This window comes from Trematomus bernacchii, unplaced genomic scaffold (assembly GCF_902827165.1).
Source record: "Trematomus bernacchii unplaced genomic scaffold, fTreBer1.1, whole genome shotgun sequence".
Taxonomy (NCBI): Eukaryota; Metazoa; Chordata; class Actinopteri; order Perciformes; family Nototheniidae; genus Trematomus; species Trematomus bernacchii.
In genome coordinates this window covers 21791094-21817506 of record NW_022987720.1, presented here as the reverse complement: position 1 = coordinate 21817506, position 26413 = coordinate 21791094, and the positions used below count along the sequence as shown (strand labels likewise).

The window sequence follows — 26413 nt, the reverse complement described above, 5'->3', positions numbered from 1 at the left end:
AGGTGTCGGCCTGTCAGACCCCTCCACCCTCCTCGCATCCACCAGCAGCCAGGACAAGGGCTGAGGATGGACGAGCTGCTGAGAGAGGAAAGAGGGAAGCACAGCCGTGGGGATGAGGAGGAGGAAGAGTGGGAGGAGAGGGATGACAGGGGGAATCTGTGGGCCAGGGGCAGCGAGATGAAAAGGAGGAGGAGAGGGAACAGAGGGGGGAAGGTGAGCCAGGTGTTCCCCTCACAGCTGTATGGTCAGTTGCTGTCTCCTGAGAGTTCAGCGTACAGTATGGCCTCTCTATCATGCAGCCTGTTTTTTAGGTTAGGCTAAACCAGTTGCATACTTTCTTCAGCGTGCACAGTTCCCTTTTTGACACATGTCAGATACACACATGACACCCACAGACACTCAGGCATCTCAACAAAAGTTACAGAGCCGTTAAAGGCAACACTTCAAGCACAATTTCCCTTTCAAAACAACACAGCTCACCGCAGACGTCAACAGCCCTTCACGCTCTCCACTTTTTTTCCATATCCGCTCGGTTCCAATCAAACATGTGGAAACCATCTATAGTGTCCTCATGGCAGGGTTAAAGCGTGCCTCGCTCCAGGGAATGACAAGAAGAAGAAAAAAGCGGTGGTGCAGCAGCAAGAGCTCAAGAGAGACAGGAACTAACCTTCAAAGTCTGATATGATCCCTTCCAAGTGAGCGTTGACAGTGGAATCAGACATTCTTTAAAAGCAAGTGCGTATATGCGGGTGTGTATAATGCCAGAGAGAGGGAGCAGGGTTCCCTTTCCCTCAGCAAGGAAAAGTCTTCCTGAGGCGCAGTCCTGCTTTTTAAACAAATCCCAAATTAGGAGCCGTGCAAGGGAGAGAAGGGGAGGAGAAAAAAAAAACTGTTAAGAAGCTCACTGATCCAAACCCCCTTCCTATCTCTCCTCTCTTTCATAAGCAGCAACTTATTTTCCCTTCTCCTCCTTCTAACTTCCACAGCTTGGAATGAGCGAGCGATGACAACCCCCCACCCTCCCTCTCTCTCTCTCTCTCTGGCTCACTGTCTTCCCTCCCCCCTTTTCTCCTTCCCTCCATGCCTCCCTCCCCTTCTGCAGCCGTCCTCTCAGACTGGCTCCTTTCTGTGAAAGCTCTCATTTTTTACTGAGCTGGTCAAATTATACGCATGCTACATCTACTTCCTGTGTAGGCTCAATCACATGACTAACACTCTGGACGACTGATGAAACACACAGATAACTATTACTGAGATTCCTTTAAAGGCCTCACTCACAGTTATGACAACATCAGCATCTTATATGCACAGATATCAACATACTTAATTCAATTAACATAGAAGAAGACTTCCCTTATATTAGATGATGTGTGAATTCAAAGGAACTATCCAGAGTGTAAATAAATCCAGAGTGTAGAAGGAATCATACTTTGGACTAATATGGTCAGGACAGGCTCACACAGGCGGTCAGTGGATCGTCTGACATGCTCAGTCGCTCTGGAGGCAGACATCAATAAATAAGTAGCCTAATGACTTAATGACCATGTGAATGAGGCTCTGTGTGTGGGGGGCGGGGGGGGAGGGAGGACAGGGGCGTTGGTCAGTGTGTGTATGTGTGCATGTGGTTGGGAAGAAAAAGTTAGACAGATGTTGCATTTTTGGGATGTCAGTAACTGTGTGTGTGTGTGTGTGTGTGTGTGTGTGTGTGTGTGTGTGTGTGTGTGTGTGTGTGTGTGTATCTGTATTCAGGGCCAGGTTCTGTGTATTTATTTGTCCAATGGTAGAGAGGATATTAAACAAGCAATTTGTAAATAAACTTGCTTTTGAAATAATTCTGACCAAAACATATAAACTGGACCTTTGTCCAATAAATGCATGCCGGGTTAAACTTGTCCTCTGGATCGTCAGGGTAGAGAGGATATGAAACAAGCAATTCTTGCTTTTGAAATAATTCTGACCAAAACCTATAAACTGGACCTGTCCAGCTGTCCATTTAATAGCCGTTATCAGTGGCCCCTCAGCATCCTAGGTGTCGATAAGAATGGGTCTGATACAGTTACAAAAAAGCTTTCTATACACACGGTTGCTTATTGATGTGTACACAAAGAGACCTTCATAATTATGACAGGAGCAAAGAAGGACGTTTGGGGAAGTTGTATAAAGAACGATGAAGTCCACGTAGGTGTACATAGAGGATGGATGGATTACACAAACACAGGACTTTCAGCCAGGAGACCAGATTTTGAATCCCATGTGAAACAAAAAGTCAAAATGACATAAGGTGAACTTTGTTAAATTCTATACAAATGATGGGAACGTTATTCCAACCTTAAATCCACTATATTTTTTGCTAAATCTAAATAAGTACTTCTGGCAGCTGAAGCTAAACAAAACTGTGATCCTTTTATTTTGTTGGATATGCACCGTTTTTCTCTGGTGTTGTGTGCAGTTTGACCATTTCAAAGCATTTTATTGGTAGTGAAAACAGCTCTAATGGCCATGTATTGGTCTGATGACATTCGCAACAGGTGAGTAGTTGACCTTAGGCAGTCTATGGTGATGAACCATTGCTGCTGGCCTCTTCGCCAACATTAACAGTAAGTACTAACAGTGTGTGTGAATGTTGACTCTATTCTCACAAAGCTCACAACTGTCTTTTCAAATACACACTTCTTGCAAAATTGGAGCAGCTCCAAGAGACAACAACCGCACAAAAAGAAGATACTTGAAATGAAAAACGAGTTTGGAGAGAACATTGAAAGTAGAGACATATGGGAAATTATTTGTATTTCAGATGTAATAAATTATTCAAGCTGTCAAGTAAGGGGGAAAAAATCCCTTAATAGTTTTTGTCCCATGTGTGATTTATCATAAAGTGTTTGGGACTGAAATATCGCATGTTTGGCAAATTTGTTGCTTACATTGAAATCAGAGTTTGCATTTTCTGTTGATTTAGGCATGTTTACCAACCATAAACACAGATGTGCAAGAGTGCACAAACATCCACTATCACACAGGTTTGAAAACAAATATGAGGCTTTACTGTCCCAAAACCTGCAATATGAGTTAAATCTTACACCGCATTTCCCCGCAATTGAACCATGCAAAGTATGTGACGCACAATATTCCCTTAGTATCACTTAATATTTCTGGTTAACATGAAAACTTAGAGTTGCCTACTATATTATGTACTCTTTTCCTTATACACCCCAATATCTGAACATATGTCGCCTTCTCCAGCAGGGGTCAGTGTTTTGCCTATAAATAAAACCTGTTGCTATGGTACACACTCTATAGTGGTAGCAGTGCACAGGCATACAGTAATGTGATACAGAAATAGATAAAGATGGAGACATGAGGAGAATCCTGCTCCACACCCTCAACCCACACAGTGTGTCTTGACCAGCACATGTGTGTCAGATCCCCCCTCCATTTCCTGGCACACACTCATAAAGACACACACTAAGATACATATGATACACAGATTCAGACAACAAATGTGTGTGCAGCAGATGCATCCAAAAGTGTGGGAACAAACATGCACGCACACACACAAAGACACATCCTTCCTCTGCATATCCTTGCAAGCCCCAGCAAGCCCAGACAGCACTAATTAAATCTGCTGTAACAACTGTCACACACCAGAAGAAGGCTTCAATTTCACCCTGATCTGTAAAGATTTCAAAGCAGCTCCACTGTAGATATGCACTATAAAAACAGTTTCTAACACTAGCAGGAGATATGCCTCTTTACTTAATGGCCTAAATGTTTGCATGGCTGTGAAAGGTTATACAAGGTCATGTTTATTCCATGTGTTAGCGATGATATCTTAAGCCTCTGATGGTGTGAATAACAACACGCTGACTCTTTTTTCTAAGAAATGGAATTGCTGCACCCTGATGCTGCAGAAGGTCTAACTGGAACAGCGTAACACACTGCATTAGCTCCCTGAATCTGTTCTTTTGCATCTGATTTATGCTGTTATGCCCCTTCAATTGTGTACTCACTGTCTCTGGATATTTGAATGACAAGTTATCTTTATCTTCTTAATCTCTTTCTCAATTTGAAGCTTTCATTTAGCCTTAGTTTTTAGGCTTTATTTCTTGTTTTTTAAATCATTTCTGGGGTTTTTATTAAATATTCATATTAATATTATAACTTGTATACATTAGTACATTTTAACATGCTGTAATTGTAATATTTACTGTTGTTTATTGCGGTTTTTAATATGCAGTACTTTGGGTTCTATAAAAAATACATAAAGTGGAGTTAAGCATAGCACATCCACTTTTATCCCAATAATGAATGAATACAAAAAAAGATTGAAATGTTTTAATTCTGACTGAAATTATTTTTGGTATAGTATACAACTGTTGTTTTAAAAAAGTGGTGACAACTAATGTCTGTAAACAATAATAATGAATCTCTTGGGGCCACAGGCTTCCTGTACATTTGTGTATTGTAATGTGTGTGTTGAGCAGCTGCTGGTGTAAGGTTGCACTGCAGCATACAGATGAAGAGAGACAACCGCCGACTGCTTAAAGAAACCCAGACCACCACCACGCTAAAGTGGGTCCTGCCTGAGTGAGAGATGAAAAATGAGAGGAGCAGAGAGGGAGGAGAAGATAACTATAAACAGATATCAAGTCATCGTGGCAGTTGCTAGGGTAATGCCATTACAACAGCAGGTTGTGAACAAACGCGTTTTACCACAAAGACACCAATAGGTCCACATGCTAGGCACCAGTCTGCACCCTTCCCTAGGGCCTGTGCCAGGGGACGGACGTCCTGCAATCTCAGGAATCTGAAATACAGTTCCAAGAATCGATTGAATGGTATCCAAACCAACACTGAGCCATGGGGTGCAGGGATACACTTGGACTGTTTAGACTACGACTACAGCTGCAAACAAATGCCACTTCTTACAACCTCTGCAAATACCACACTCTGGCTCACTACCTAGAATGATCTACGCATGTCTCTGCAGATTTAATAAATCAGTTCTCAACATCTAAGTGGCAGAAGGACAATTGGAAACATTGGGGAAGATTTAGTCACATCACAAGTTTATTATAAATGGTTTTAGTAGGGGATTTAAAAGACTAGAACTCGTTCAATAATCTATGTTAATGTGAAGAAAACAAACTGTTTAGTAAGATTATATCTGTTGAAAGTTGTGTGTGAAAGGAAATGACCAGCACATGCCGGCATGAATAATGATCAGTGTTTCATTCCAGGTCATGTCAGGTTTAAACAGTTTTTGTTATTTTAAACATCACCAGTATCAGCTGCAGAGGAAACCCCATGCTTCCTGCTGAGTTCATCCTAAAACAACAAAGGCTTTGTTGGCCTAGATGTGCATCACCCATGAGTCCGACTATATAAAATAAGCCATCTGGATTAAGGTAAAATCTTTGCGTGCTGAGAGTTGGTGAGTCCTTGCATTGCTTCTATTGATGCTGGTCATTTTTGCATGAGTGTATATTTTGGATGTGTCTGGCTAGTTACCGCAGCTCTGTTTACATGGCAACCTTCATAATAGGCAGCTTTACCTGGCTCACGATTTGAGAAGGAAAAGGGGGAGAAATAGATGGACTAGACAAGAAAGACAGAAGGGGAAAGGTGTGCCAGTTTCTCCCCGGGCAGAGAGATAACCCCAACTGGCTTTAATGGAAACTAGGAAGCAGGAAGATATGAGAAAGGGAGACAAAGAGAACGAGAAAGAGAGCAGCGTTAGCATGACGAATGGAAAACAGCAGTACTGGTAGGGTAAACATAACCAGAAAAGAGCCTGGATTTCAGTGCAGTACTGTACAGGATCCCTGACTGTAGAGTATGTTAAAAAAAAGTTAGCCAAAAACAAATACTTAACACACATCTGAAGCTAATCAGTGTGCATGATGTTACTCAGTCACAGTCTGCACTATTGGGTTAATTGTAAGTTGTAAAGATATGGGGCAGCAGGTCAGACAATTTCACAATATTACTGACACACACACACACACATATGAAAACCCCTCATGTGGCCCCAGAGCCCACATGGTGAAGTAGCTTCGTCTAAAGTATATGCACAGCTGTAGTGGCAGCAGCTGCCCTGAACCAAATGTTAAACAGCAGCACCCAGCCAGGCTCTGCTAACTTTAATCAAATGCAGCACCTGTTGGAAACGTGGCCCGACTGCACTGCATGCACACACACATACACACACGCATATCCCGTCAGTGGTTCTCTTTGCAGTGTGCCTGTGCATGTATGTGAGTGTATCGACTGTTGCCTGCATGTGTGTGTTTGTATTCCCTCACGCATGGGATGGCTTGGTAAATAGAGCAAGCAGCTGTCCTCCATCACAGATGACTCTCAATGGGCCTCTCTTCCACCTCGGCCCTCTGCTCCATCTCTGCACCATGTAATAACACTGTTTAGAAGCATTGTGATTGCTATCCTAGTCTACACATTGTTCTGTTCAGCACATAGTCATGGAAACTCACCGAACAACAACACCAATGCAGGAAGCAACATGGCCAAACATTACTTTACATTCTCTCTGCGATTTGCAAAACCAGTATGCGGTGACAAAGAAAGCAACACAGAAAAGACCAAAAATAACACTTGTGAGCGTTCAGAGAGGGAGAGTATTTTTGTATTACTCTACTCAACATCTCCACCTGGTGGGGGGAGCATATATTACACAACAAACACAACTCCACACAGATTGAACATTTCATAATTCCCTGAATTAAGCTAAACTAACCGAGGCTGCTCTTCTCTGTAAGTCATGAGTGTTAGCTCGCTGTGTCACACAGTCTTTCATGATACATCATCAGATGACCTCGCTGTGACTGTAATGAATGGGGCACGTCAGCCCCTTTTTACGCTCCATTATCAGCCTCTGTATGGCTGACAGACAGTTTCCGTTCAGAGCGTCATCACTGTTGATTCATGGTGGGAGAATACATAGGAAACAAAGAGAGGCTTGCACATCAGCATCCACACCAGAGTGAGAGGGAGATTAGCGAGAAGAAGTGAATGGAATTGATTTGGCCGAGGGAGATGAGAGGAACTCATGATACATGTTTAGAAAACATGGCAACACCACAAGTGATGGAGGCCTCTGCTTCGCCACAAGCTGAACACACACACACACTCAGAGCCCACAGCCTTTAGTCAGACACATTCCTTCCATTTGTGCGCACACACATACACATACTTACAAGCTCACTAGAAAGCATGAATGCCTAAGTTAATTTTCTCTCGACATACACAAAGTATGTCCTGCTGAAGCGTTAAAGCTCCCACGAGGAAGCACCTGGAAATAGCGAGAGAGAAAGTGAAACGGAGAGGAGGGTGATACGTCCTTCACGCACACACTTGTCAATGATCTCACCTACATCCAGATTTCACACACCGTGGAGGTGCTACAAGCTATGCTAGGTCACAAACACACACATGCTGCTGCTGCTGCTGCTGCTACTTCACCATTTCCACTCGGTTTTTTTTCATGCCAATGAGTTTTTTAACAAGACACACTTACGCTCATAAAAATACCATTAAGGAGCAGACAGCATTGCCTCACTAATGACTTTAGCACAATGTGCAACACACACACACATAGTGAGTAACCGTTATCCATTCGATATGCATGTCATTTACAGCATCCAACAGGGAAACGATGTCACAGGAACAGTTTGGAAAAAGTATTGGATTTTAATTCAGCTTCCTCTTTGTTAGAGGACTGAAGTGGGATTTCTCTCTCCTGTTAGCTGAAGGAGGAACTGACTGATGGCCGCCTCGGGATCAGAGCCACAAGGGACAAGAGTAGTACTGTTTAAACACAGCTCTTTCCTGTTTTCACACCAAAGAAAAATGGTAGAATGCAGATGGATGAGTGGAAAAAAAGAAAGAGAAAATGTTGAACAAATAAGAGCTGTTCCTGTGTCCCTTCAGAAAGCTCCCTGGAATGAATGTCTTGTAAAAAAAATTGTAAAGAGAGAGCAGACGGGGACGGGAATGGAAAAGTGGTGGCGACTGGGCGACAACCTGTAAAGACAAAAATATTTAAGTGGAAACAATGGGAGGGTGGAGATGGTGTGGGCACAAACAGACACAGAACAAACACAACCGGCACAGAGACAGATAAAGACAGACACACCAAAGCAAGTCCACTTAAGCTGCTCCACAAACCCTGCAGAGCTCCAGCTCCAAACCCCAAAGAAAACATGCAGTCAGCAAACAGGACAGAATGAGAGAGTGGAAAATACCATGGAGGGGGAAAATAGAGGCAGGCTCTTACAGAATAGACACCCGATCATAGTAACAAAAACGCTGATTGAAGAACCTTACACTTTGTTGTCCATTCAGAATAGAAGCATGTGGGCTGAGAGTTTGTCTTACCTGAGAATTTGTCCCCCTCCATAACCAGATCACTCCCTCCACAGCCACATGCAGTGTCTGCTCTTTGACTCCACTCTCTTTCTCCCTCTCCCTCTCTCCCTCTGTCTTTTTTTGGACTTCCCTTTCTCTCGTCCCTCTCTCCCTCCCTCCCTCCCTTTCTCTGTCCTTTTCCTGCTCTTCTCACTCTCTCTTTTTCTTTTTCTCTCTGTTCTCCCTCACTCTCTCACAGATTGATTCCTTCAGTGTGTCTAGCTAATGAATTCAGAATTACGACATCGCCATGTGCTTATCATATGTTGCATTCACAGCTCTCTTTCTCTCTCTCTCTCTTTCCTCTCCCTTCTCTCTGATGAGAGCAAAGGACTGAAGCAGCATTGTATCTTGAAAATAGAAACCATTAGCTCCACCATGTGACATGCACAGGCTCCTTGAAAACTAAAATAACCCGCTGGACTTGCAAGCTCTTCTGTCAGCTCTCTTTTAAGGTTCCTTGTGTGTGAGTGTGTGTGTGTGTGTGTGTTGCATTGATTCATTTGATACCAACAACAGTCCTGTCAAGCTGGAATGAAAGACATTCCCTTAACTACGTCTAGACTTCCCCTTAAGATGAATCGGATACAGCTCTGCCTTTGTAAACGTGTGGAAGGATGATAGCCTGTTGAAATAATACTGACATGCAAAAACAATAGAGGGTGGAGGCAAGGGGGACTCCATCAAAACACTCTTCCTAAAAAAATCCTTTCAAGGGTTAATACAGGAGAGGCAGTGTGAGGAACAACATGACAGCAAGAGTGAAGATTTGAAGAAAAAAAAGTGTGTGTTATGAAGATTAGAGAAACCCCAGGCCAGGTTTAAAAGTGTTTTGCTTAGTGTAGACCCGTCTCTGCGTTCAGGAAACTCAGATGACCTCTGACCTTTGGCACGTCCCTCGCACTGCGCCGGGGGGGGTCACAGGTCACATGGCAAGCGTCTGAGCTCTGATAGAGAGATCAAACACACTCAGCCATGTCAGTCTGACGTCTTGTGCAACACACACCACTCCAGTGCCCCTTGTTGTGTATTGCATGTTGACCGTACATGTGCTTGTGTATTCATGTTTGCATTGAGAGTGCTTGTTTTTCTATTATATGTCTGTCTCTCGCCGGGTGTTCATTAATGTTTTCATTAAAGCCAGGTGCCTTGTTTGAATGCAATGGCTGATGAAAGAAGGAACATGTGAGCATTGGCGGCCCCAAATGGCCAAAGCATGTAACTCTCGCTTTTCCAAACCTAACAGGAGGTGTGGGGAATAAGGAAGTCCACAGTCCAATAAATGAGTTTAGTTTTGTCTGTGATGCTTTGTACTAAATATCACAGAGTTGAAAGAAACTGTTCTGGATTGGGAACTCACTCCCTTCAGTTTATAAAATACTCAAATTCATTTAATAATTGTGTTGATATTTTGCCAACAGTGTGAAGCTGTCTCAATAAAGACGTTCTTCCCTCTTCTTTCGGATATAAGATATCAAGGTGTCCATATGTTAACATAAATTCCTGGTTATTGACAATCATATTTGATAGACAATTAAATGAAAGATCAAATAAGAAAGTATTTAGATGAATTAATTACATAATATTGTACATGAGACTTTTTGGTCCTGAAATGTAACTATAGCATTATTTTCATATTATTTGATCACTTTCCCAAAAAATCTAAGAAGAACCATAAAACAGGATGATGTTTTATCCAACTCCAGACACCTCTGATTGGATCAGCTTTAATTGTGTGTCCAATGCGGCAAGATGTGTTGAATGGGAATTAACTACACTCAGATCAACAATAGGGACAGTATTGGATGGACCTGTGTGTGTGTGTGTGTATATATATATATATATACATATATATATATATATATACACACATATATATATATATATATATATATATACACATATATATATGTATGTGTATATATATATATATATATACACATATATATATGTATGTATGTATGTATGTGTGTGTGTGTGTGTGTGTGTGTGTAGGTACCAGTAAGGCATCATCCCAAACACCCGTCCGCTCGCTCGTAAATCTGTTTTGTATGGTGTACACACATACACACAAATGTACACACATAAACGTACACACGTACACGTACACATCATGTACACATACACACACACTCACACACAAACGTACAACACGTACTGAGAGACACACACACACACCCTGTGGCGACTGCATCAACGACAGGGAGGTCTGCTGACAAGCAGGTCCTTATCCTCACCCTTAAGCACTTCCCCACAACATGTATGTATCTGTTAATGCATATCCGCGTGTGTGTGTGTGTGTGTGTGTGTGTGTGTGTGTGTGTGTGTGTGTGTGTGTGTGTGTGTGTGTGTGTGTGTGTGTGTGTGTGTGTGTGTGTGTGTGTGTGTGTGTGTGTGTGTGTGTGTGTGTGTGTGTGTGTGTGTGTGTGTGCGCTCTGTCCCCCTAGTTCACAGAACACAAAAACAGGCTGACAAAACTGATAAACTTCTTTGGAGTTTGTGTAGCCTCGTAAAAATGTACTCTCACAATTTTCCACAGGTTTTTGAGCAGATTTGTAGCATGCCTGACTTAAGTAACACACACACATTTGACTGCTTAGCTGAGATGTATTTAGTTTAGCTGTTTTTAAAGTCTAGACTGGGTAGTGGCATGTGCTCACTCACATCTAACAATCAAGTTGCTCTTGTGTCCTCAGAACATTTATGACGCTCATGGTGCTGTCCTCATCTGCTCCCAAAACCTCTGCTTGTTTTGTACTTGCTCATTTATTTTATTTGAATTACCTACATAAACCTCTTCTTGTGCACACATAAGTGTACGCACGAACACACTCAACCACTATGCAATGTCAAAGTGTGTCGGCTGGTTCGTTGCCTGTCAGCTGTCTGAAGTATGACATCCTGGGGCCTGCTTCACGAAAGAGATTTGCCAGCACACGCAGATTACAAATGGTGATCTTGCATGCTCATGCTTCTTAGTAAAGGTGTCAAAATAAACACGAAAGGAAATGAAAAACTGCCTGAGTGCTGAATGACACTCACCCACTGACATGAAGTTTATGTGTTTATATGTGTGTGTGTGTGTGTGTGTGTGTGTGTGTGTGTGTGTGTGTGCAGGTACGTGCAGGTATGTGTGTGTGTGTGTGTGTGTGTGTGTGTGTGTGTGTGTGTGTGTGTGTGTGTGTGTGTGTGTGTGTGCAGGTACGTGCAGGTGTGTGTGTGCAGGTATGTGCAGGTATGTGTGTGTGTGGTGTGTGTGTGTGTGTGTGTGTGTGTGTGTGTGTGCAGGTATGTGTGTGTGTGTGTGTGTGTGTGTGTGTGTGTGTGTGTGTGTGTGCAGGTATGTGTGTGTGTGTTTCTTTCCCCCTCCTTTCTATGTGCTGATGGTGCAGAAGATGTTTGCTCATCTCACTGGTAGAAGATGCTTCGGTGGTGAGCCACAGCCACAGATTTAGCTTGCATGCCAATACTGTGTACACACACACACACACCACGCACGCACACACATGCATGTTGACATAAAAAAACAAAGAAGGGCACAAAAGACACAATAGCAAGTCTTCTTCTTTTTATGCATGTTTGGAAATAGCAAATGAAAAGCTCTGAAGGAAACCTGTTCGAAAGGTGCTGCTAAAATAATTATAATTGATTCTTGCAAAACATATTGCACCAGAAGCCTTAAAAGAATATAGAGACGCAACACAGTGACTGAGGACAGAGGCAACAATATCTAAAACTAAAAGTAATAAAATAAGTACCAAAGACGTGTGGATAAACCTGAGTGACGGAAGAGATACAGCTGCTCTTTTACCGTTACCATTTAATCTTGTTCACAGATAAACTGATTTTACAATATAACATTTTCTTTCATAGTTTTGGGGAATTTTGTTTGAAATGTCCTTTGTAGACAAGAAAGAGGCACACAATTCTGCACGTAGAGACTGAAAAAACACATCCACCCACACACACACACTCACACACACACACATATACAGACGGTTAGTCAGGACACTTTGGGACACTGCGCTGTCACTGAGGCTGTAATCTGATGTTTACATGCTATCAGCTGTTATCTCCCCAGGAAACAGTAACTTCTCTGCCCTGAGTGTTACCACATCCCTCTGCAGAAGGTCAATGACAGTGAATTATGTAATGCTTTACAGGAACAGGCAGTGATTAAATGGAAACTGGAAACTTGCATGTATGACTGACTATGACTTGTCAGTGGACAGGATACACCAAATGTGTGTTTGTTCGAAGTACAACAGTACAAATCCTGAAGAGAGAATGGACTGGTATGTGTAGATGGAAATGACAGTGGTGCAGTCTACTTACTGGGACTGGTGATGCCAGATCCCTCCCTGTCTGTTCTCCTTGTCCGAGCGCTGGCTGATCTCACTGTAAAGGGGGGGGGGGGGGAAAGGACAAATTAGTATCATTATCTGGAAAGTCTAGAGCAACTGTACTACAATCAACAGTAGTGGCATTGCACATTCATCAACATGAAGCTCACCATTAGAAGAATACATGATAAACACCTCGAGTGGCAGGTTTGGTTGTTGCTTGTCCTATAAAAGACTTAACAATGCTACAAAACATGCATAACCACCAAGTGGAAAACATTTTCTTCGCATTCTCCTTTGGGCCAAATTCTCCACAGTTGTCATGTGGAAAAACAAAGTCAGCCGATATTTGAATGTTCACTATTATTGCTTGACCACTGAGAAAATGACATTTGGTTACTGAAAGAAAGCCAGATTTTTATCTCAATTTCATTGTGGCTTTTATATTTTTACTACTTTGAGGATGCTGTAGAAATAATTAGGATTAAACTGGATGGAAAGAATGCATGGATAGGATGAATAGGGTAGAAAGAAAACTGCATGGCACAGTGTGACTGCTCTTCCACTATAAAAATATTTGTTGTGTTTAGTTAAGTAACTTGTGAACCTGCAGGTAAGTTAAACGCACAATGGCAGGATTTTCCTAGGACAAGAATGTATAGACTTTTACAAAAAGAAACCCTCTCAATCATCAGTTATATCCCACTACAATTGTGTGGCAATGTTTGTATTGACAGAGGTAGACCATGCTGCCCTCTTTTCTATTTAAATGTTTTTACTTTTTGGACCTTTCTTGGCGTCTACCAAACCAAGAATACATGTCTGGGGTTGTCTTTAAACAGTCGTCGAGCATCCTAACTATTGTTGAGCCTGGGGAAAAAACATTACTCCGTGTGCATTAAAGCTTAAAAGTCCAAGTGCTAATCACAGAAAGGGTCAATAAGAGTTGAGAACATTCAGGGAAAATGTAATAAGACCCGGTTATCTCATATTGATTTGAACATTTTACAAAACAACTGAGAATAAGGAGACACATTTGTCACTTTGAGAGAACCCCAGAAAAAACCTGACACTCTTATAGTAACACATTAATCTTCTGGCCATTTTCCAGTATGTTTAGCTTTTTGTACAGCCTCATTCATGCTCATCTAACGTCTCCCAGTGCCAACAGCCAGGCCCAACATGACACCGGCTGGTTCAGGGGAACGACTCGTCCTCCTGGCTGACCCTCTGTGCCCTGACACTGGTGGAATGCTCCGGGTAATCTCTCATTGATCATCTCTGGTGCTGTGTGTGTGTGTGTGTGTGTGTGTGTGTGTGTGTGTGTGTGTGTGTGTGTGTGTGTGTGTGTGTGTGTGTGTGTGTGTGTGTGTGTGTGTGTGTGTGTGTGTGTGTGTGTGTGTGTGTGTGTGTGTGTGTGTGTGTGTGTGTGTGTGTGCTGAATCATCACCAGGCACTGCTTGAGGGAAGGATGATCCAAACAAGGACAGCTCTGTTGTTGTTTGTTCGGATGTGTGATTCAGATTTATTAAATCAGTTGTTTTTTCCATATCTTTGTTCTGGACTAAAATATCTCTACAATTATTGAATTGCCACACAGTTTTGTACAAATATTCACTGTCTGCTTACAATAAACCCTAACTACTTTGGTGATCCCCTTACTTCTCCTCTAGCACCACCATAGGGTTCACATTTATGGTTTCCTGTTCCTAAGATCACTCACAATCTTTTGCGACTCCCCCCATGTTCCCTGCATCATCCAGTCTGCTGTTCAGATGAGGTAAATTAATCCGGTAGCTGGTGAGTCAAATGTCCCATACTTTATTGAAGCTCTTAGAAAAACTTCTTACCGCAAATCACGCGATGATGGTGTTCACTTTCTGCCAATGTTGCCAGCAAACATGGTGGTTTTCTGTCTGTGTTGTTATTGGTTTCAACTCAAAGACAGCTGGAGACAGCTATGAAGCCAAACAAGTGACACCAAAAATAACAATACTGAAGAGCTCCCGCTAAAAAGTCAGTACCTTAAAAGAGAATCCGACATTCACATACCATGATTGGCCAGCTTTAACAACTATTTTGCCTACCACTGAGGTCAGACAACGGGTCATATGAACTAAGTCTTTATCAATAATAAACCAAAAGTGGCAAAAACCCACACTAAAATATTGTGGTAATGGCAGTAAACATAACATCTAAAATACCTTGTGTGAGAAATGTACTCTGTATACAATATACTACTGTTACTCTGATACCGACAACAATCCTATTTGTTCCACAATAATCAATAAACAGAACAGGCAGCATAACCAGTACACAGCAGCTTAACAAAACATGTCTTTGTTTAACTAATGGCAATGATCCATGTCCTGCGATGGAAAACACTTGTACTTTCTGAGCTCCTGCAAAACAGGTTAACATCATCTTTCAACTAGCAGTGCATCCAACACCTGCTTTATTAAAAGAGACATGAGTCAGGCTGTTTAGTATTATGTTCCTTTTTGTTGTTTGAGTTACGTCCATAATTATCTACGGAGTTATAAATAATGTCCTTAGGCCATTCTGACTTAAAATGTCAACATAAATATAAATTGTTTTAACAGTAAGTATTAATCAGAAATGGGTATAAATGTCAGTAACAGAGCAGCTTCTGGCTTCACTGTTGGTTCGGAGAGGAAGCATTGACTAATTGTTTTGACTTTTGAAATCACTAACTGGGCGTTAAGAGTGTCAAAGGTGCAATAGTGAAAAAGCCAACCCTTATTTCCTGTTTTAAGTGCAAATCATTCATCTGCAATGACCAATGTGATAGCACCAAAAGTTTGATATGTGAGTGCTTATATTTTTATGTGTGTTTTAGAGCTTCATGGCAACATGATGGAACAAATGAGAGGCAGCCAAATCTTTAGAGCCTTGTAGCCAAAAAGCATGCCTGTACCTATTTACTCTTCTAGCTGGGAATACCGTTTGAAAGAGGCGATGTACACACACACACACACACACACACACACACACACACACACACACACACACACACACACACACACACACACACACACACACACACACACACACACACACACACACACACACACACACACACACACACACACACACACACACACACACACACACACACACACACACACACACACACACACACACACACACACACACACACACACACACACACACACACACACACACACACACACACACACACACACACACACACACACACACACACACACACACACACACACACACACACACACACACACACACACACACACTAATTTGACCAAAGTTTACCAATGCAACAAAGTCCTGGAGCGCCGAAGCAATGCCAACACAACACCTAGTTATCTTGATTAAATGATGTTTGGCATTTAAGAGTTATAATTTGCTGCATGGTTTACAGTGAGGGCAAAGTACTGACATACATAAATCATGTCGGCGAACTGAAGTGAGCTTAAATACAAACTAAAAGAGTGACATCTGAAAAGTTAAACTGTATGTTGGCACAAAGGTGTGTATGTGTGTGAGTGTTTATGTGTGTTAACCTGCTCAGTCTTGTCTGGGGCCACAAAGCACACACATAAACACACACATCACATATCATAGGGGAACAGGTTTCATAAAAACCTCCCAACACTCAGCTTCATGTCTTTTTTCCCCTTAAGGCGATTTGTAATCTTCTGAGGTCATATTTGCCTTATGACACTGCTATGTACAACGGAGGTCATTACGTGCACATGACACATGAAAAGAAAGAAACCAGTGTTTATGCTCAAAAACTGCTTTGAGCATTGCCTGAAGTCATATTGTGGACCCGAGTTATTGCACTGCTGCCTGTGTATTTGCTATAGGCCTGAACTGATTGATGTCAGTTGCACAGCTTGGCATAGCCGTGTATGTGTGTGTGTGTGTGTGTGTGTGTGTGTGTGACATGACCGGTCAAGTGCACGGCTATGCCTGGACAAACATGTCAACAGATTAGTTATTGGTCTCAGATGACTGGAGCAGGTACACAGAGGGTGCAGCACTTCAATGTACTTGAAACACACACACACACACACACACACACACACACACACACACACACACACACACACACACACACACACACACACACACCACACACACACACACACACACACACACACACACACACACACACACACACACACACACACACACACACACACACACACACACACACACACACACACACACACACACACACACACACACACACACACACACACACACACACACACACACACACACACACACACAGATTTACAAAATGCATTGTCTGTCTAAATCACAACCACACACAACTACCTGAGATTTGTGTGTTTGCGAAAGGAGGCCACAGCATGTTTTATTTGAGCATGGTGAAGGATGTTTACCTCACTTCTTTATTTCCCAGCCTTTTCTTCTGTCATTTGCGACTTCCACCTTCCCTTTAGGGCTAGGTGGCGTTTCAATCCAAAACATTAATCAACTTTGTGGTACACACAATTTTAAACATGATGAAAGATGTGTTTTCTTATTTATTAATCCCTGCTGTAGTTCCCTCTATCATTCCTTCTGGTTCACACACTTGTAAGTGAGCTATCACTTTAACCTGCATGTTCGTGATAGGTGAAACCATACTGTGTTTTATTCACAGGATTAGCCAATGAAAAACGTTCCAGTCACATTACTTTATTAATTAATTATTTCTAAATTCATTTTGATAATATAAAAGGCAACTTGCATCTGTTCTACATGTAGCACCAACATATGCTGACTCTTATGAGTATGCATTGAGTCATGAGAAATCAATATGCTCAAGATACAAATCCAAAATGTAAACCAAGTAATAGTTTTCTTTTTTTATTAAAAGAAAGCAAAAAGTTATTTATAAAATCTAATTGTGCTTCCCTTTGTTCAATGCTCATTTATCTCTTGCATCTCCTTTTCTTTTATAATCCTGTAACACATTTTTCAACAATCCCATTTTGAGCAATCCAATCAAATTTAAAGGACATGATCTAAATCTCTTTCGTAAATAAACATCACCCTCAGTATTAGAATGCGTTTCATACTGAATCTGAAGGCTCTATGGACGAATATCACATATCACAATTGTTTGTTTCGTCAAAATGTCACACTGTGAAAATGTCAACATCATTCATCCCTCATTTCCTTCCTCATCCGTCTGTCCGCTCACCCATCTGTTCCTTTGTGCTTTTATGGCCCTCATTACACATGTTAAGGGTGCGCAGCAAACACACCGTTTCACAACTCTGCCTGTGAAAGAGCTGGGAGCAGAGTGAGTGGAAAAAAAGAAAGCAAGCAAGACAGCCTGAATGACAAGACTGCCATTTTTCAAGATTGTTTTTAAAGCCCAGATACGACCTCTACCTGGATGCATTCTTAATAAGTAAGGACCACACAAAACACACACACACACACACACCGACATGCACATGCGGTCACACATCGAGGAAAGATGGCTGTGACCCTAAACTGCACTCCTCCCAGATGAATAGCCGTTGTTCTGGCGCCAAAGGTATGAACCGGCAACACCTTTTCCTACCTTTGCACTTTCAACACAGACCTATTCCTCACTCACCACGCTCATTGAAAACCAACACCGCTTTGACACACACACACAGTCACCTTTCTGTACTCTTCACAATGCAAACACAAGCCCAAATTACTTTATATAAAACCAGGGTTAGACAGGATACTGCGGCAGTCTATAAAACAATGCTGGTGTGGAAGATAAGGATCGGCCTTCCTTCTTTAGAGGCTGTTAAAAACCCACAGAGTCAGTTTAAAAGTCCATAGAGCTTTATGGGCTGAAACACCCCCAGGAAACGTGTAGTTACTGTATGTTATAGGTGAAAAACTGAGTGAGTGAGCGGTTGAGTGCATGTTGAGAGATGTTAGAAAGACAGGGAGAAAGATTATTTAAGATTTTAAAAGCCAGATACATTATCTGCCTAGAGAACTCACTATTGTTTTTGTAGCTGCTGCTTTCATTCCAAAATGCAAAATGACATTGACCCCATTTACACGGGAACGAACGGGTCTTCGCTGCTTTTGGTGTATTTGGTGGCGGCAGCAGCGCCACTTACAGGCCTGGCATATGTACTACAGCGTTTCCAGTGGGTCGAGCGGTCTCGTGTGAACAGACACGTTAAATGAATCGAATGCGTGTGAACGGAAGACTTTTTTGAAAGCGCATACGGTGCGTAAACGCAAACGTTCCCGTGTAATGATCCTTGAATCCTTGAGTTTCAGCAGGACGCAAGTGGTGACTATCATCTTTTCATCTTTGCAATAAAGCAATAAACACAGGATGAGCGAGGCATATGCTTAACAGATGTGTTCTGCATGTATTTTAGATTATTGTATACGTCACAGTAGCATTCGAATTGTAACATTTATGCACAAGGATCAGGTGTATTCACAATCATATGTCCACAAAGACAGGTCTTGTTTAAACATTTACAAATAAAATGTTATGTAAGTTATAATTATCTAAATTATATGTTTCTAAAGCTGTGTCTAATCACTCAACAGTTTCTGAACTATCATGCATAATAGAGTTGATCAAACTGAAACTGAAAAGTAAGCATGCCACTATCTGTAGAGTTCGGTTACTACAAATAAAGTTCATACCACTCCCAGGTAATTAATATGTTATAAAAGGTGATTATCTCAGACACTACTTTTCTGTAAGTGATATAAAGAGATTGGGTTCTGCCAACAAGGCTTGCACACAGCTAACATGCATTATCTTGCAAATGCTCCGCTCCAATGAGCTCTCTGAACAGATATGACTCACTGACACTTAAAGTTTTTGCAATAAAAATATTCATTCATGTCAAGACAAGACACATTGTTCCTGCCAAACAGCCGAGGTACAGTGTGTGGGATCTGTGGCCTGCAGGTGAAGCAACCTCCACAAGTACAGACTTTTTCCTTTAGTGGTATAATCCGTCTTATCAAAATGTTATATTGATCAGATGACTTAATCGGAGATACAGGGTCCCGCGATTCAATAAAGTCAGACTGAAGCACTCCTTTGTGCACCGGTCAATCCTCACAGTAAATACAGAGCTGAATCCTAAAGGGTCTTTGAGCATGTTTTCTCTCAGTGATTGTGCTGTTATGTTGTTTGTTTTTCATGTAGTGTGTCTTGATATTTGTCTATGTTGATGTTACACATGGAGCTGCTGTGATGCAAGTCAAATTTCAGACTTGATCTGGCCATTAAAGTATTATTGTATCGTATCGTCGTATGACTTGGATTTAAGATCACTTTCAAGTTATGAGTTTCTAATTAACACAGCTGCTTTAAATAAAATGTAGCCTGTCCATGCACTTTATTACTGTACCACACATGTTCCAGTACACATCAGAACCTCTGTGAGCCTGCCATTATCTTTTTACGGGCTCTCTCCTGGCCCCGGGCCTACAGTACAGGCAGTCTGTTGTATCAGTTGACACCCCCCCCCCAGCAGCAGCAGCATCACAGGCTGCATTCTTGGCTGCAGATAATAAACACAGAGCGGAGTGGACACTTCAGAGCCGGCTCCACACGGCTGAGAGGGGAGGACCACGCACAGCAGACACAGGACTCTGCAATCAGGGGAAGTCCACATTCCTGAGTGTATCAATAACACTGTATGTGGAGTATAGTGTGGCAAAAGCAGAAGTTATGAATGAGTTACATGCATTTGAGCTCTGTGCACAAACACCGTTTTTTCTTTACTATCTATCTATAAAGAAATAACTGTTAGACTAATGGCAGTCAACACTGAATCACGCCTACTTCTGTTTGCGAGCATCGCAACACCTGTCATTTTATATGTTTTTCTAATAAACTGTACAAAAAAAGGCAAAGTTAACACCAAAAATGTGTGGTAATTCTGGACACATTTATTGTTTTGTTTTTTAACTGTGTTCATTGCAATGAAGACACAACTATTGACAACAAATGTGCAGCTCTGAGCAGTTTGCATATCTCATGACAGTAAGGAGCGGGGAGAGTGAAGTCTTAATTTAACTGCCCCTTACTCAGAAATAGATGGTCTGTCAATCACAGCTGCTTAGCAACCAATACTTACAGTACCACTTTGCAACCAAGACTTACAGTAACGCTAAGTAACCAATACTAACAGACAGTTACAAAACGAATCTGAACTACTGTAGTTAGCTGGCTTATTAAGCTACCATTTGAAATGTAGAAATGTGTGAACCATGTAAAACTGGATGGCTAAATACAAGATATTGTGCTAAAAGACTGATGCTGAATTTGCATTTCCCAGCCAAAGCACCAACACTTATCCATGTAGAGGACTAGAAGATACAGGAGCAGCATTGTTCTTGTACTGCACTTAAGTCTTATTTATTCCTAGATTTGGAAGTACACTTTCTGTTACACGGTGTTCTATTTCTTGCCCATTGCCCCAAGTGTCGTTTTTTTTATATGTAGATAAAACAACTTTAGATAATTTTTGCCTAGGCTTTCAGCACTTAACAGATGCCACAATTGTTAAGTGAAAAATGTCTGCAGCACAAGAGCAAGTCATGAGAAAAAAAATTATGTTAAAAATGAACATATTACTTCAAGCTAACGTAGCTCTGTTTAGCTGCAAAGCTATACTTGACTTGTACAAGGAAGACAGAGGTGAGCTAAAAAAAGATCCGATTTCTTTACATACAGAGCATTGCCATTGATTCAGCCCTATGCACAATGTTTCACCATGTGATACAATCTTTAGCTTGATAAATGTACTGTGTCTTTGCTAAGCGACAGCTGGGTTTAGCAAATGGTGATTATAAAAATTACAGGTAGGTCAATCTACATATTGGTGTTTTCATTATCATTCATTCATTCATTCATTCATTCGAGTCTTAGGTTAGCAACCAGTCAGCGAATGTGTCCGGTTTTGAAAGTTGTGTCGCACCTGTAGCTCCATGACACCACTATTTCAGGTAATACCACCCAGAGTATACTGTATGTTCGTGTCCACGTGCTCCAATACCTTATTAGTCTATTATTCACAGGCTTCTAGGAAGTCAAATTGATGGTTAGACCATCTTCGGCATGCTCTGCTAGATGACAGGGCAAATATGTCTCAACAGAGTTTATAGCTTGACTTTCAAGTCACCATCCAACAATAGCTGTAGGCTCTGAATCAAAGCCTCGCTGACTCTCCAGTATAAACACACTAAAACCGTAATGCAGCGTGGAGTGAGGCGTTTGTCACACAGGTAAAATAGTGGAATCAGGTGTGTATGTGTGTGCTTTTGAGTAGGACATAAAAGCACATACCGGGAGGAGTGTACTTGGAAAAATAATGACTCCGAGTGTGTGTTTGAGTGGGCTGTTATTCAAACAGGTTACTCATTGATCCAGACGACGTGAAGGAGTGGTGTGCAAGGCGGGGATTGGCTCCACTGGCAGCGACTGCATGAGTGAACACAGACACATGTATACAACCCCCCCTCAAAAGATGACATGATGACTCACATTTCTATGCATAAGGTCTAAAACTGACCTTTTTTCACTGGGCCAGATACTCAATCTTTCTGCTCGAGTTTGTGGGGGTATTTGAGTACAAAACACACACACACACACACACACGCTGACATACAGGCCGACCTTCCTCCCTCAGTCAACCATCCACATCTCTGATGCTTGTCTAAACACCCCTACATGTTAGAGAGGAGGGCCTTTCACAACACACACACACACACACACAAATCAGCCTACACACACACTTTGTTATTAGACAATTTTCCGAGTAGAGCTCTGACAAAGAATGTGACAGCTCCACACACGTCGCACGGCAGGGAGAACACACACACACACAGAGGAGGTGGAGGAGAGGCGGCATGACCCAACATGCACTTGGCTCAGATGGAAAACCGTCGGACGCTCCATCACACAAAGACTCGGGAAGAGGAGCCGGGAAAGCCGGCATTCCGGGGGATAGTGTTGTGTACACTGGACTGAGCCGAAGCTTATAGGGGGGAGAAAGAGGGGGGGGGGAAGGGCAAAGGAGGCTCAGAAGAGGATGGAAGTGATAGTAAACAGTGCTGAGGAGTAAGGCTGCAGCGATTAATCGACTGATAGAATAATTGTAAGGATGAAATTACCAACCACTTCATAATCCAATAATCGTTATAGTTATTATTTATGCAATATCTATTTTGATCCTCTGAAATATAGGGATTTCCTGCCTTTTGTGTTCTATAACATATTACTCTGAATATCTTGGGTTTTTCAACTGACAAAACAAGACACCTTGGACTTTAAGAAGCTGGAATGGACATTTATTACTATTTACTTACATTTATAGACCATACAAATAATTGATTAATCTAGAAAACAATTAGCGGATTATCTGGAGAGAATGAGTGGGAGAAATCAAGAGTTTGAGGATAAGAGATGGAAGAGATAGAGGAATGTTACAAGTAGTCAGGATGCATATTTTAGTGGTGGACTGTTGCAAAGTAGCAAACATTTCTCTGCTAAACGGTCTTTGACAGCTAAATAATTTACCTGCCCAGTCCTAATCTTCAAGACATATTATTTGAAAACCTGCAAAAGCTATTTAAAGCCCCAGTTAAGATAACCTCACACCCTATAAAACGCAATTTCTCATTAACCGCAATCACATCCAGGCAGTCCCAGAATAATGTTCATAAACAGGCTTGTGTAGATTTGTTGCAGATGTATAAATCAAGTCATTCCTCGGGTGTTAGTGGGGAGGAGTGAATGAACTGCACAGTGAAACTGTCAATCAGACTGTCTCAAGATCAAAACAGTATGGCGGTTACCTTTTTTTTCCATCCACCAATAAATAAATCCTGCACAACCTGTGTGCATGTTTTAGTCAAATGTAGTGTCCCCAGCTGATCTGTTATGTTACTCAGGGAGGGCTTATCAAAAAATGTCTTTATGCAAATGTTGAGTGAGATCACCTTTGTGTCATGATGTAATCGCAGGGGTGTCAAACTCAAATACACAGTGGGCCAAAATAAAAACATGGGTACTAGTCGAGGGCCGGACTGGTTCAATGTTTATTGCAAAACGTATTGAAATGAATTTATTGCACATATTAAACCTGGAACTAACACAGCTTAAATTATTGCCTATAAAAACAACATTAAACATTAAATAATCAGTTGCATTAATTTCTTATGGCTCTATCTGCAGCTTTTCCGGAGTCATTTCTTATGATTACATTTTTCCACAGGCCAACAGCTTCAAAAAAACAATTTCCCTGAAAAAAAAAACCAAACATGCCCTGTTGTCGCAAGAAAAAAAAGTGCAGAAGGAAACATCCATTTAAACTCAGTTTGATGCTCGGTGATGCTAGTTCAAGCCAGATACTTGGCATCTCATCTCGGGTGCAAGTTCATCAATGTTTGGGGTCAGGCTCTGAGCGGAGGAAACCCTCAGGATTGAGTGAAGGTGTGCGTGCAATATACCGGCGGGCCAGATCTAATAGTAATTCAAAATTATCCTGCGGGCCGAAATTAAATCCACCAAGGGCCTGATTTGGCCCCCGGGCCTTGAGTTTGACACATGTGATGTAATGTGTTTAGGGCTAGAATAAGACTTCTGGCCTTTGGAGAATACATGTTTTACAAACCACACCCACAAATCCATGTGAGGGCCTTCTCTTTGCCCGAACAGTGATTAAAAATGTTCACATATGTGAAGCACCAGTGATAAAAAAACAACAACATGCTGCTAAACAATTACTTGTATTACGTCAATCCTAGTTGTGTCCCTCTGTGTCTTTAACCCTCTGACAGCCGCATGCACTCACACACCAACTATAGCCTTTAAATAGGCTGATATCGTATAAAGAAAACGCACCACATGTTATGTTAGAGCATCACCCTTACCTGGATACGAGTATTTCTTCATGGTTGTTGGTGTTTCCTCTTGTATTCGCAGATTAACAGTTGATGAGTCGCTCCGGTTTCTCACTGTATGTGTCAATGGGAAGTTTGCATCCGTAACTTTTCCCGGTTGTTGCTATTTGTGCCCTCCCTTCCTCTCTGTCTCTCTCTCTCTCTCTGTCTCTCTACTACGCACCTGTGCGCACAGGTAAATTCACTTCTTATTGAATTTCCTGAACTTAATCCCGTTCTAATTCCGACCGCGAACCACTTTGGGAGACAGTCTGTTGGGAATGGATACAATCACACCTGCGCTCCTGACGCACGCCCAGTAGGGGGGGGGGGGGGGGGGGGGGGGGGGGGGGGGGGGGGGAGTGGTTCCACTGTAACCGAGGGGGCTTTCACGTATCAGGGCTTAGAGGTGGAATAAAGGCATTTAAACAGTATTTGATTGGGGCTTTGGGGTTTGAGGAGCACTTTTTGAAGCAACACGTACATCGGACTGCTCAGTAATCCTGAAATTAAGCAGATCTGATCTGTTGCACAACTTTTAAATGAGGCATCCACGAATGTGAATGAATAACTGTCATCCCACAACTTATAAAACGTTACAATCACCCTTAGAAATAAATGAAATAGAAGAAAATAGAAAGCTTAATAAAATACAACTCTTCCTTAGTTGTGCTTATGGTGTGTAAAGGAGCTGGAATCAGAGATAAAGCTGTGTGTGTGTGTGTGTGTGTGTGTGTGTGTGTGTGTGTGTGTGTGTGTGTGTGTGTGTGTGTGTGTGTGTGTGTGTGTGTGTCTTGTTTCTAGTATAAACGTTGTGGTTGGGTGGGGTCACGTGTTGAGTTAAATCAAATCAGGTTTTATTTATATAGCACATTTAAAAGCGATTTTTGGTCGAGCCAAAGTGCTGTACATGTAATAAAAACACATTACTACAATCACAATAAACGACAATAAATTACAACAGATATATATAAAAAACAAAATAAAAATAAAAACACAAGGAAAAGTCAGGAGTCGTGCTCCGCTCTAACTAGAAGGCCAGAGAGAAGAAGTGTGTTTTTAGTGTAGATTTAAAAACCCCTAGGGTCTGGGCCGACCTCACATGGAGGGGCAGAGTGTTCCAGAGCCTAGGGCCAGCTGCTGCGAAGGCTCGGTGCCCTCGGGTTTTAAGCCTGGTCTTGGGCACTACCAGCAGCAGCTGGTCAGCAGACCTTAAAGCTCTGGCTGGGGTGTAACGCTGGAGGAGTTCAGCTATATAGGCCGGAGCCAGCCCATTTAGTGCTTTAAAAACAAATAAAAGGATTTTAAAATCAATTCTGAACCGAACTGGAAGCCAGTGTAGTGAGGCCAGAATAGGGGTGATGTGGTCACGCTTTTTGTGGCCAGTCAGCAAACGTGCAGCTGCGTTTTGGACTAGCTGCAGGCGTTTAATTGAGGCCTGGTCCATACCCACATACAGAGCGTTGCAATAGTCCAGTCTCAAGGTTACAAAGGCGTTAATAACCCTTTCTAAGTCTTTAAAAGATAAATACGACTTGGTTTTGGCCAATAGTCTTATTTAAAAAAAGCAGGATTTGACTACGGTGCTGACCTGCTTGTCGAATTTAAAAGTGCTAGTGAAGGTCACTCCAAGGTTCATGACCGAGGGGAGGATGTTTTTTTTGAGAGAGCCCAGAATATCAACCGGAGAGGCTGGAGGTTGGGGTCCA

General features: G+C 42.0%; 1 protein-coding gene across 3 annotated transcripts in view; it reads right to left on the bottom strand.

Moving 5' to 3' along the window:
• The window catches only part of LOC117492364 (septin-9-like), a 128464-nt gene extending 103467 nt beyond the window's left edge, over positions 1-24997 (bottom strand). Inside the window, exons 1-2 of one of the 3 annotated variants that reach the window (XM_034142588.1) lie at positions 24696-24997; positions 12757-12819 (exon numbers count right to left, since the gene is read on the bottom strand). In XM_034142588.1, the coding sequence (XP_033998479.1) occupies positions 12757-12819; positions 24696-24717 (85 nt within the window). In that variant the 5' untranslated portion in view covers positions 24718-24997. Of the gene's footprint in view, positions 1-667; positions 935-8391; positions 8523-12756; positions 12820-24695 lie in introns of those variants that run through there. The other 2 variants (XM_034142591.1, XM_034142589.1) reach the window with 2 other exon arrangements.
• Positions 24998-26413: the final 1416 nt, after the last annotated feature.